The following is a 13243-nucleotide window of genomic DNA, read 5'->3' as shown; positions in this document are numbered from 1 at the left end:
TGAAAGACCACTTCGCTATAAAGTTCAATTCGTTAATAAGGTCCATAAGTGGTGATTCGTTGTGGTATAACGAATCAGAACTCCATTCGTTATAGAATTCTAATTCGTTAAAAGACTGAATAACGAATCTGATAACTAGATAACGAACTAAAGCTTAATAAAATGACAGAATGGTCCTTGGACTTAGAAAAGAATGAATTAATTACAAATAAGCCCTTGAATTTTTTAGTTAGCGAATTAAATAATAAATTAAAATCCTAATGGAAAATGTGTTACGATAGTAAATGGAAATAAAATTTTTCCAAGCTGACCTGGCAGCTCGACCCCAGCCAGGGGCTCTGCCCCTTGGACCCTGTTAGGGGCTGCCGCCCTTAGACCCCGCTGCCAGGGGCGCTGCCCCCGGACCCCCGTTCGTTGAGGGTAATAATTAAGACTAGAAAGACGATATAAGTAGTGATAGTTAATTGATACGTGTAATTGTTATACAGTTAGTCGTGCACAGCTCAAGAAAGGAATTACCATAAACGGTGAACGTAACCGCATTCAGGTGAGTTTCTAGCCCCGTTCCTTGTTATGTTTTCGGGGCTGTGTGCATACTTGATGTGATTAGTTAATACACTTATCCTAAGTGATAAGTGTATGCCATATATGTGTTATGTGAAATGTATGAATGGTTTCTTGCCAGTACATGAACGATCTTCGGAATTGCATGTACTGCCAGGAAATGGTTGATGTTATATGTTTGTTGTAAGATGAAGAATGAATGATGTATGTATGTGCGAAACTTACGATTATGTATATAGAAAGTATGTTAAGGAGGTATGGAAGAAAGGGTACCGGACCCTAATAATATCCGAGGATGGAGGGTACCGGACCCTAATAATATCCGAGGATGAAGTGTACCGGACCCTAATAATATCCGAGGATGGAGGGTACCGGACCCTAATAATATCCGAGGTATGTAGGGCGAATGCTCTTTATGACGCAAGGTTAGTTATGATTGCATATGATGATTGATGGACAGGTTAAGTATGTAATGCGTACCCTCGGGCACGTATATGTGTATGTAAGTAAGTTATGTGATTAACTAGAAGTCACTCAGCGTAGCTGACTTTTAGTATGCACGCAGGTTAACAGATTGAGACAGCTAGTTTGAGATGGACACATGGCAGGATTGAAGAAGCTGGCATCCGAAGATTGTCATGATGTTTTGAATGTTATGATTTATGTTATGTTTTGAAAGACAAATTATGGATATATGTAACGAATGAATGATATTTTATATTATTCCGCGAAAGTTTTAATTAACTCTGATTTGTAGAACTGTGTTTATGAGTAAATCCAACACCAAAGTAGGGCTACCGGTAACGGGGCCTTACACGGAGTACTCGGAGAGCACTCGGACATGTTAAATATAAAGAAAATTAGTTTTTGGATATTATATATATGTCAAATATCATAAGTTTACTAATATTTATAACAAAATATGTAAATATCAATATAAATAAAAGAAATGCATTTTTAAATAATAAAATATTCTAAAAGTTACTAATCATTAATTAAAAAAATGATATTTGTTTGTTAATATTATTGAAATACGAATTAGGTTTTATTTTTTTGAGTCAAAATCGGTCCAAGTTCACCGATAAGATGTGGTTATGGTTGAGGTTGACCATAGTTGACCGATTCTTAGTAACTAGACAGATTTACAGAAACTCGCATCAGCGACATACCTTAAAGTGAGTACTCGAAGAGTACTCGGTCTTGTAATCCTACCTTTACAACATTGTTTTGAATATAATTTTATCTAGAAGAAGAATATTGGTTTTTGATAAAATCAAAGTTAAATAGCATAAACAAACAAACGTTACTTTGTTGACCTTTATTTTGGGAGTTCTTCATAAACATCATCCATTATAGTGATCACGTACGAGGTTAACTTTGTAGTTTTCTAGGTTTAGGTTCATGCTTGCCATGTATATGCGCTTGTTATAACAGCGTTCTCATCTTATTCTTTAAAATTATGTGAGTGGAGTTTGCAAATTATAAGATGAGGGGTGTGAGTGTAAATTATAGAGTAGAGAAAAAAAAATGTAGTGATTTTTTTATAAATTTTGGGAAATTTTGTTTGTCTCTGTTTATTTTTTTAATATTTGTTGAGTTTGTTGAGTAGATGAAAGAGAAAACTATAATGATAAATGTATAAAAAATTATCATTTAATTGAAAAAAAGAGAGAAATGTAGTGTATTTTAGTATAATTTTAAAGATATAAATGAATGATAGATTGGGAATGCTCTAAGCTTTAATTAAACAAATATACCTACTTGGGCTATGATAATAGGAAGTACACATGTTCATGTTTTCAAGATTAAGTTACGCTTATCTACACATAAATACACCTTCTACATTTTTTAAAAACGTTAAACCACGGGCGTGTGTTAACTTGCAAAAATTAACTAAAATGTAAAATATATAAAAGAAATGACGGGGCCGTTAAACCACACTTCAAACCATAAGTAGATGTTTAAATGATGGGTAATGATATGTCTTTCCAAAACTTAGCATAAAAACATGTTGAATAAATAGTTAATAGTTGGCATAAAATGCCCACCACTTATGCGGTTCCTCTTCTTATAGTAGGGTGTAAATGAGTTGAGTCAAACATAAACTCGTCTAAGTTGAGCATAGCTCGTTTTATTTGATAGAGCTCAGAGCCCTATCATAGCCTTGGCTCAGATCAAGCCCTTAGTCTAAAGGTTGAGTTTTGCTTGTGAGCACTATTTGCAAGCTTGAGTTTGGTTTTTATATTAATTACCGGTGATCTTGTCATTATCATTTCTCGCTTTACATGGAGCCAACATGTTGTCAAAAAGATTACATGAGCTTCTTGTGGAACCCCGAAATCCGTGAGTAAGTTACTCACAGTATTGGTAGTTTGCACCATGTCTTGATTTGTGTCGAAACGTACAACCCTCGTAACTTCCCAGTAAATCAAAAGGTGTTCTAGTAACTCCGTTCTTTCTTCACACTTGACATCGTTTTTTGGTTGATGATAATAACGTCCTCGAAAATTATCCCATAGTTAGCAATATATTCCTTATTGCTCTCCACACGTAACAGTTCACTTTTATCGGTATCCATTTCAGCCATACAGACCTATCATTGGAAGATGCCAATGACGGGCCTTCGGCTTTTTGCTAAATTCATATTGGCTCCAACGGGTAATCCCATTACATAAATGGAAAGTTTTCTACTCAACATCGTAAAATATTTGTCCTTGCAATCAACATTGACTCTGAAGATTTTCCATTTTTTAAGTTAACTTGCAACCCCGTTGCCATGTGAAAGCATCTTAATATTTTTGCCATGTATTGGAAAGTTGAGACTGGTCTTTCTCCCATGAATATCGCCGCATCATCTGTAAAATAATAAACAAGATAAACCATGCATAACCCATTAGACAAGGCTTCCAAGTTGCGGTGTTAAGAGCTTCCATAGCGATTATACGTTAGAATGGTGATAATGGGTCACCTTGTTAGACACCCCGGTAAGCTAGCTTGTTGGTGCCCCGTTCATGAGAAATGACGATCTAGATTAGGAAAGGAAACCATTTATATATCCATCTTCTCCATCTGCTAGGGAAATTCATTTGTATTAGAATTGAGTTTAAAATTCAAAATTCCCAATTTTGAATATCGAATGCCTTTTCAATTAAGGAGCAATCAAGAATGTTAACAATCAAGGGACCATTAAGAATACTTCTATATGTAATAACGACATATTGAAACTTAGGCCATGAGGTATACTCTTACCCATCTTAACTTCACATAAGCTCCACATCACTTATTTTTTCTCTTTCACTCCATGTCATCCAAAGGAAATGGTTTAACCCATTTAACTCCATCTCTCTCCTATTAATACATAACTAAAATAACAAATTAATTAGTAATTAATACATAGTAAATGCATATTGTTCCTTTTAACCCGTTAAAAGCATAACCCATGGGCATTTTTAATACACTTAACACAAGTGGGGAGTGGTTTAATCCATCTTTAAAGTGCCATGTCATTTTAACCTTTGTAAGAGTTAGAGTATACCACATGGTCTTACTATCGCTGGTCCTTAGAGTAATCCATGATAGTTTAAGGTAAAATGATATTACACTACATGATTAGTACCACACCCTCCACCCTAATAATGGAAGGAATTTATCTTTTTTTTGTCTATTTGCTAGTATTTTGGATATCACTTTCATTCAATTAATTAAGTTGACTATTTTAAAGTCTGGTAACGTTTGGGTGACGTTTGTGGATCTTTTGTTTTTGGGTTAACGAAACAAACAATGAGGAACACCTCTTGGCCTAATTTTGTCATCTATAAAGAACCAATCTAGAAACATTTTGAAATAGTTCAACAAAGACCAAATAACTTTAATAAATTCAAAACTAAATCCGACCGATCCAGGGATTTATCGTCACCACAATCCCAAACTACCGCCGCAATTTCAACGACAAAAATTGGTTCAACATGGGACAAAGCCGCATCGGTTGACAGCAGGCTGAAATCCTCATTAATGAACTTTGCATCATATATTGTAACCACAACACTTCGAATGTTATCTTATTTGGTTTGGTTATCCAATCGTCATTCAATGGTATGTCGTTGATAGTATAGTGTGGGTCTTTTGACTTTGCCTATCCAATCGTCATTCGGTAGCATTATGTCATCTAAACGACGAGAATACTAGTGATGTCATGTTATCCGAGCTTTATGAGCACGAATCATCTTTGATACGTTAGAATACAAATGATAAAACTATCGGCTATGTATATTCTCATTAAACGTATGGATTAACCCAAGTTAAGTTTATAATATTTTTTTGAACGGCCATACATATATTTGTTTTAAGCATAATTACATAGATTCAGTTTCTTTCTGTAACGTACACTATTATGATTTATTAGTATTTATGAATATTTGCATTGATTTAGCTAACAATAACGATTTCATAGATAACTCAATGGATTTTTTTAAATCATATAATTCTTTTTATTAACATTTAAAACAAACCAAACTACATCTAGAAGTAAGCAAGCAACAAGCTGCGTCGCTTTCCCCTATTGGATAATAGATAACTTAAAAAGAAATTCTAAAATGTTCGTTTGAATATGTTTTTATTTAAATAGCTAATTCGGAATATTAATTTTTAATCACTAAAACAATATAAATTACTACTCCCTCCGTCCCACTATAAGTGTCATAGTTTGACATTTTCGGTCTTTCTTGTTTAACTTTGACCGACAATATATTTGTTTGTGTTACATAATACATGATGTAAAATATATGAATGGATTGGGTTTTAAATGTATTTTACATTGATATAATTTTCATCAAGTATTATATGACACGAACAAAAATATTTACGGTAAAGTTGCAGACTTGAAAAGTCAAACTAGGACATTTAAATTGGGACGGATGGAGTATTATATTATCAAAATTTTACTTAGCAAGCCTAGACAGCTTTAGTTTAAACTCAGACTCAAAGTTAAGAAACGAGTTTAGCTCGAAAACTCTTAATGAACTAAAATTTATGGTCGATCATGTTAAGGTATTTCAAAAATTTTAGAAAAATATGTTAAAGAAATATGCATAGATTAAAATAGAACACAAAAATATATTATTTTTTACACCTATGAATATATACATGAAAAACTATGAGTTTTTTTTAATAAACTCCTTAACTTGGACGAATCAGACGATCGAGCAGACTTATCAACTCGAAATACGAGTTAGCATCACTCTTCTTGAAAATTGAACAAACTGATTTTAAGCGATATTGTTTAGCTATTTTCAAACCAGACTCTTACTATATTTCACCACCAATATTCAAAACAAACAAAACAAATAAACAATTAATTTTAATAAATAAAACCAAACGATACGTAATTGAAAAACCGGTGAGTTTTTAAATGACCTCCCCTTAACTTGGACGAATAGACGAGCAAACCCATCAACTCAAAATCTATATGAGCTAGCACCACTCTTCTCGAAAATTGAACAAACTGATTTTAAGCGATACTACTTAGCTATTTTCGAACAAGACTCTTACAATTTCACCACCAATATTCAAAACACATAAAACAAATAAATAATCAATTTTAATAAATAAAACCAAACAATACATAACTAAAAAACTGGTGAGTTTTTAAATGACCTCCTTAACTTGGACGAATCAGACAGCAAACTCATACCAACTCGAAATCTATACGAGTTGACGTAACTCCTCTCGAAAATTGAACAAACTGATTTTAAGCGATATTGTTTGTCTATTTCCGAACAAAACTCTTACTATATCACCACCAATATTCAAAACACATAAAACAAATAAATAATCAATTTTAATAAATGAAACAAACAATACGTAAATGAAAAACCGGTGAGTTTTTTAAATGACCTCCTTAACTTGGATGAATTAGACAGCAACTCATACCAACTCGAAATCTATACGAATTAGCACCACCCTTCTCGAAAATTGAACAAACTGATTTTAAGAGATATTGTTTAGCTATTTCGAACAAGACTCTTACAATTTCAACACCAATATTCAAAACCACAAAAAAAAAACAAATAAATAATCAATTTTAATAAATAAAAACCAAACGGTCATAAATAAAGTCGGATTAAAATTGTGTTCTTTACTTATTTAATACTATTTTATTTATTTAATGAATCAACGTCCTTGCGGCATCACGTGGCAAGACATAAAAGTAGTGCCAGCATAACATTCTAACACGTGGCCAGTTTCTATTCCTCGTGTTATAATATGACACGTTGCCTTACCCCACTGTACCTAGACAACTCCTTTTCCCAATTAATATTATTAAAATTAACATACGTGTCACCTCTCTGTCTTTCTCACAGATACTTTCCTTATATGATCCTACCTTTAAAGGGTACTTTCGTCATTTACCTTTTTTACTTTTGTACTGTTTGCAACTACCCTTGTGTTTTGATAATATTGTATCCAGCACCCGATTGGTTTTCTGGCTTCAGAGGCCGTGAAATTTTTGAGTAGGGTTCAGCGCGTCGTACACGGAACCTTTTCAGCTTCTAGGTCTCAAAGTTTCGTTTTTAGCAGGATTAGCTTTGCTATTCAAAACGGGGTTGCGGCGCAGCTTATTGCCTGTTTGCCTGCCACTTTATTGTAATCGTTTTATAGTAAATTATATTTATGGGATTTCCATTTATTTAAATTTAAAAACAAAAAAAAAATATGTTTGTAGATACAAAGTTATGTCAAAATAAACACCCTTGATTAATTGTAATATTTATTTCTATAATAGGCTAATATCACACTTTTGTAATATTATTTACCTTTTAAATAATTGGGTATGAAAAGTTTAATAAGATATAACTTACAATACAATGAACTTTAGATGCTGAAAAGATACGATACTAAATTAAATAATTTGAGTTGTGTAACTCACATAACTATCGTAATTCTATGTGATTGTGATTGTGATTGTGATTGTGATTGTGATTGTGATTGTGATTGTGATTGTGTTGGGTTCACCCATGATACCTCGTCTATATGGGAAATTATCATTTTAAATATGGTTACACCAATTTAAGACCCACACCAGTAATAATATCTAATGCATTTACAAGCATTGATAGAAAAATCAAGTCATTTAATATCTTGTAATCATCACTTACCATATGTAATTATTCTTTGTTGTGTTATATTTGTTCTCACATCGGAGGTGGTCACAAAGAGACGTCTCTTCCTTTGACTAAACTAACGTAATTTAATTTTATTGTTACCCTATTTGCTAAAGTTGTTTGATCCAATAACAAACACTCAAAGGTGTTTTCTCAAATGTATATGTACTCATATTCTCTTAGTAACGAGAAGGTCCGTCAATAAGTTGATTGATGGGGTCGAAATTACAAGTTTTATGTGGTTTAAGCATATGGCCAATTTAGTGTCTTTAGAATTCGTGGATTGATGTAGTTTTAAAATTTGAACCTTCCTCGTTCTTGCTTTTTTTATGGTTATGAAAGCTAGATTCATTTTTAATAAAAAAATATATTTACACAATAAAAAAAATATGACGTTATATGTGAAACTCAAACGCTCGATCACGTGGTTAAAAACCACTATTATTTCAGTTCGTTTTTATCAATCATGTTTATATAACAAATTCTATATATAGATTAGCACGCATGCATGGTCTCGCAACTTCCTGATTGGTCTACGTGGCAACATGTAGTTGTGCCACGTCATAATGCCGATACTAACCGAAATTGCATCGGTTCACTGCGCATTGGAACATCGTCATGCCACATCAACTTTCTTTAAAAAAAAATAATTTTATGTTATTTTCTTGTAACTTACCAATTTATGTTTACGTTTTAGTGCTGATATCATTAATACCGATTAAATTCTCGCCAGTTTAATTCCGGTGATGCCGTAACCCGATACCGATCAAATCCGCGTCTACCCGCAGCCACACCGTGACATGTTTTATTACCACGAAGTATCTTTTCAATACATGTAAACCCCTTAAAACCCAAAGGACCAAACCCATAAAACCCATCTTCTCCAATCTCCCACTCGTGCCTCTGTTTTCTTTTCCTCTTTCATCTATTCTCTTCTCTTTCTCTCTCTCTTTTCAACTTTCAATCCACCAATTCCTTCAACCCGTTTTCAATCCAGTCAACCCATAACCCGATTACACCCAAATCGGATCCAAACCCACTTCAATTCCACCCTCAATTCACTCAATCCGTCGTCGTTTCATCCAATTTCAACCTCAAAATCACATCTTTACTCAACAAGATTCGACCCGTAACCCGATTACACTCAAATCGGATCCAAACCCACTTCAATTGAATCGATCCGTCGTCGTTTTACCCAATTTCAACCTCAAAATCACAGCTTTATTCAACAATTATTCAACAAGATTCGACCCATAACCCGATTATACTTAAATCGGATTCAAACCCACTTCAATTGATTCAAAACTGTTGCTGTTTTACCCAATTTCAACCTCAAATTTTCAACCTCAAAAACAGAGCTTTAGTCAACAAGATGCGACCCATGACCCGATTATACTCAAATCGGATCCAAACCCACTTCAATTACAGTCTTAATTGAACAATTGAACGGTTGGATAATCGAATAATCGATTTAATAAAAAATAATAATTTTTTTTCAGATATGAGTGAGAAAGCAAAGCACGAGATGGGTAATTTGTTGGAGAATTTTACCGGGTCGGAGGATCCGAATAGATCCGACCCGGATGAGGAAGTGGAGCTGAATCTCGGGTTATCATTAGGTGGAAGATTTGGGGTTGATAAGAGTAAGTTAATAAGGTCATCTTCAATAGCAGCAATTTTGCCTGTGGTTAAAGACGACGACGTTTTGGGGGTTAAGGAGAAAGTGGGGCCCACGGGGTCGTATGGTTTAATCCGAACGGCGTCGTTGCCGGTCGAGACGGAGGACGAGTGGAGGAAGAGGAAGGAGCTTCAGAGTTTGAGACGGCTTGCGGCGAAACGACGCCGTTCGGAGAAGCAAAGGAATTTGAATAAGGTGGAAAGGGAAGAGTATGTTAGGGCTATGGGTCGGGTCGGGTCGTCGGTTGGCCCGAATTTGGGATCCGGGAAGTGGGATTCGGGTGTTGCCACGTCGGATGGAAGTGTTCCGGGATCCGTGGAGTCGCAAGCTTCGAGCGAGAGTAAACATGTACGAGGTAATAATAATGTTACGCATAAGGTAAATGTGAAATTTAGGTGTTAAAAAGGTATGGTAATAATTGTATTTTACCAAAAATGTAGGTGTGGAAAATGGGAATCTAGTTCATTTGTTTTTAAATAGGTTTTACGAGCCTAAATTATTAATCCTATTGGATTGATTGGATGAATGACTGACTGGTTGAGGTGTGAGTTGAATAGGTGAACTAAACACGACTTTTATACATTGGTTATAGAACTTATAGTGATATAAATCTAGCGCGGGCATATTTAAGTTAAAAACTCGAATATGGCATGTTTAACAAATTAGTCTAGCGAATTAGTGAGTTGTACATAGGTTGTAAATATGGTAAACGAGTTGGGATAAGTGGGGTAAACTGGTCGTTTGGTTGGTCGACTTGTTTAGTTAAACATGTCAACTTACGAGTTAAGACGACCAATTGAGCAGGTTATAAATATTAGCTAGAACATGACTAGGTTATGAAAGGGTAGGATGTAACAATCAAAATTTTGATTATTTATAGTAATGTTTATTCAGTATTATTTATTAATCTGATACATTTTATAAAAAGATTGCTTATCCAAAAATTATGTGAATATATATAAATCTACTAAAATCTTATGAAAGTTGCTTATACTTCAAAAATTAGTAAGCCCAAAAGTAATCTTACTAACCCAAACACTCCCTAAGACATAAAAAGACATCCTTGGGTGTGTTTAAAAACTTATTTAACATGGTTTTATCTTCTTAATGATGTTTTCTAGTAACTAATCTCCATTAACACTAGGTTTCTTTAAGCTTAATTTTAAACTACATTAGAAGCCAAGTAAACCCAACCCAACTTGTCAAGTTGATGTTTTAAAAACCAGTCAACTTTGTTTTGACTTAAAGTGACAACTTGTTGTCAATCATTGATTTGTTGTTGCACTCTCTCAAACTTTTGTTACCTGACTCTTTAATTAACAAAATCTTTTATTACATCCAACTATAATAAGTTAATAACCCTTTTATAATTTATTAACATACTTTCTTTAAGGATCGAGTACCGAAGGCGACGCAAGCCAAGCAAGTGTGCAATCTAGCCAAGACCGAACCAACCAAGGTGGCACGAGTTCATCCCGGTCAAAAGCCGAAAGCTCACGGCCTAACAATAGAGGGAAAGAAATCAAATCAAGTACAATGGACATGCCATGTGTCTTCACGGATGGTCCTGGTGGCAGAAGAATCGACGGTATTCTGTATAAATATGGGAAAGGCGAAGAGGTGAAAATAATGTGCGTTTGCCATGGCAGTTTTCTTACACCGGCCGAGTTTGTGAAGCATGCGGGTGGGACCGACGTTGATCACCCCTTGAAGCACATAGTTGTAAACCCTAATTCTAATTCTTACTTGTAATGATGATATATGTTTTACCATCATCATCATCATAGTCGTCGTCATCATCATCATCATCCCTTTGAAAGAGATTAAGAGCTAGTTTAAGCATGTTCATTAAGAGAGGAAGTATGATTATTTTGTTAGTTTTTTTGATGGTTTTTTTCTAGTATTCATTCCTTTTCTTGGTTTTTTTTTGGGAAGATGCTTGTGTTAATCATGGATTATGAATTATGCATTGTATCAAGTATGGAATTTAGATGACAAATAATATCATTTTGGTTCAATTTGGGTCTTTATTCATTTATTGGACTATGTAAATATTAGGCCCAAAGTATTTTTATTCTTGTATTTTATATTTAGTGTTAGTCTATATGTGGTTATGATTTGGGCACTTGGAAGTTCCTTTGTTTTCAAGTGACCATTGCATTTTAACTAAACTTGAATACAATCAAATAAATTTCAAACTAGTTATTAATTTAAACATATAGAAAATAGTTCACATACAGTTTACAACATTAAGTTGCATGCATTCCAACTCATAAGTCTTAACAACAAAGAAAGTCATACAAATTGCTTTATGTTCTTCAGTTTGAGACATAATATCTACCTTCGCTCTAACGAACCTCCTTCGTTTCAACTCGACAGACATATCATAGCATACCAAGAGCTTCCTCTATTGCAGCCTCCTTGTGATCGACTGCCCTCCTACATCTTGACCTAAAGCTTGTGAATGAAAAAGAGACGGGTTGATAATGGCATGCGTCGGTAGGCAATGATCCGCTAGAGATCTTAGCCCCTTCCCGATCTCTCCTATGTTTCTCGTTTTTATTCTTTTGAATCTACACTATACACCCACTTTTTAAATTGAGCCACCTTATAGTTTTAAGTTACCATGTATTTGGTATTTGTAAATCTTGTAGAGTTGTAGTTTGACATTCATCTAATAATTACTGACTGATTGATTTTATATTGGTAATTTATTGCCAAATTGTTAATTTTTAACTTAGTTTTTCTATTTTTTATTTTTTTAACTTGAATTTTTGGGTTAGTTATGTAAGGATTTTTTAAAAGAAAGTTTGAGCCATTGTCTTCTTCAAGTGATACGTCAGAAAATTGACTTAGAAGACATTTCAAGGATCTTTCCTAATGGAAACCAATTTGTTTTTTATTATGATATTCTATTTTTATAATTTTCCTCGCTTCGACCCAACGCAAACATCAACCGGCCAGAAGATTCTAATGACTGGTTGTCAAAAATACGAACACCAGAAAATGGGATCCCGGTAGAAAATTTTTTTGGTCCATCACTATTCAGATGCTCAACGCAACATTACAACAAATATTAAACTAAGGATAAGTCGGATCTATACCAATACCATTTAATCATACATAATAATTAACTAATTATAGATCATCTTTCAATGGTCCAGCCCCACAAACACACACTAAACTCACGTAGTAGACTAGTAGTACGAAAGAGATTTGTTAATAGTAGAGAGATTAAAATATGCAGGGGGGCTATTCTCCTGAGCAACGCGCTTTCCTCAAACATACCCATCCATTAGAATCGGTAAACTACCCGCACTTCATTATTTAACTTGCCGATTCAGTTTGGTTTTGGATTTTCATGTAAGAAAAAACGAAAAAACCAAACCTAATTTCTAAGTTGTTATTTTAAGTAATTTATAAGAATTTAATATATATGTAACTCAAATACTTTTGGGCTTTAGCCAAATGTATAATAGTCTATTAGTTAACAATTAACAAAATTGTTTCTACCTTGATTCATTATTTTCGATAAACTTTTTTTCGGTCTAAACTTTTCAAGGCTTAAATGGTAAAAACCAAAACTGATACCAAACGGTTTTAACATTTTAAAAACCAAATTTTTGGTTTTCGCTTTGATTTTAGCCCATAAACGCCCCGAATCGTATCACACACACACCCTTACAACAACCTGATCCAAATGACCCGCTAACCTACTAATCCCCTGACCCGTGACAAGTGAACATTTGAACAAACCCAATTAACCCAACAACCTAACTCATACCAACTAAATGTGCGTAGCTGCATTGCCGTAACACGCCACACTAGGTACAAGACAAGC

At 34.1% G+C, this 13243-nt stretch overlaps 1 protein-coding gene across 1 annotated transcript; it reads left to right on the top strand.

Annotated features, from left to right (window-relative positions):
* Positions 1-8375: 8375 nt before the first annotated feature.
* Positions 8376-11435, top strand: LOC143557209 (ninja-family protein AFP3-like). The gene is made up of 2 exons (XM_077046335.1): positions 8376-9757; positions 10796-11435. Exons 1-2 carry the CDS (start codon positions 9226-9228, stop codon positions 11152-11154), a joined length of 891 nt encoding a protein of 296 aa, XP_076902450.1. The 5' UTR covers positions 8376-9225; the 3' UTR covers positions 11155-11435.
* Positions 11436-13243: the final 1808 nt, after the last annotated feature.

The sequence above is a fragment of the Bidens hawaiensis genome, unplaced genomic scaffold (assembly GCF_021521415.1).
Source record: "Bidens hawaiensis isolate Kalapana, Puna unplaced genomic scaffold, B.hawaiensis_p1.1 tig00018846_1, whole genome shotgun sequence".
NCBI classification, from domain to species: Eukaryota; Viridiplantae; Streptophyta; class Magnoliopsida; order Asterales; family Asteraceae; genus Bidens; species Bidens hawaiensis.
Note: the sequence above shows the minus strand (reverse complement) of the source record. Positions and strands in the feature narration are given on the sequence as shown.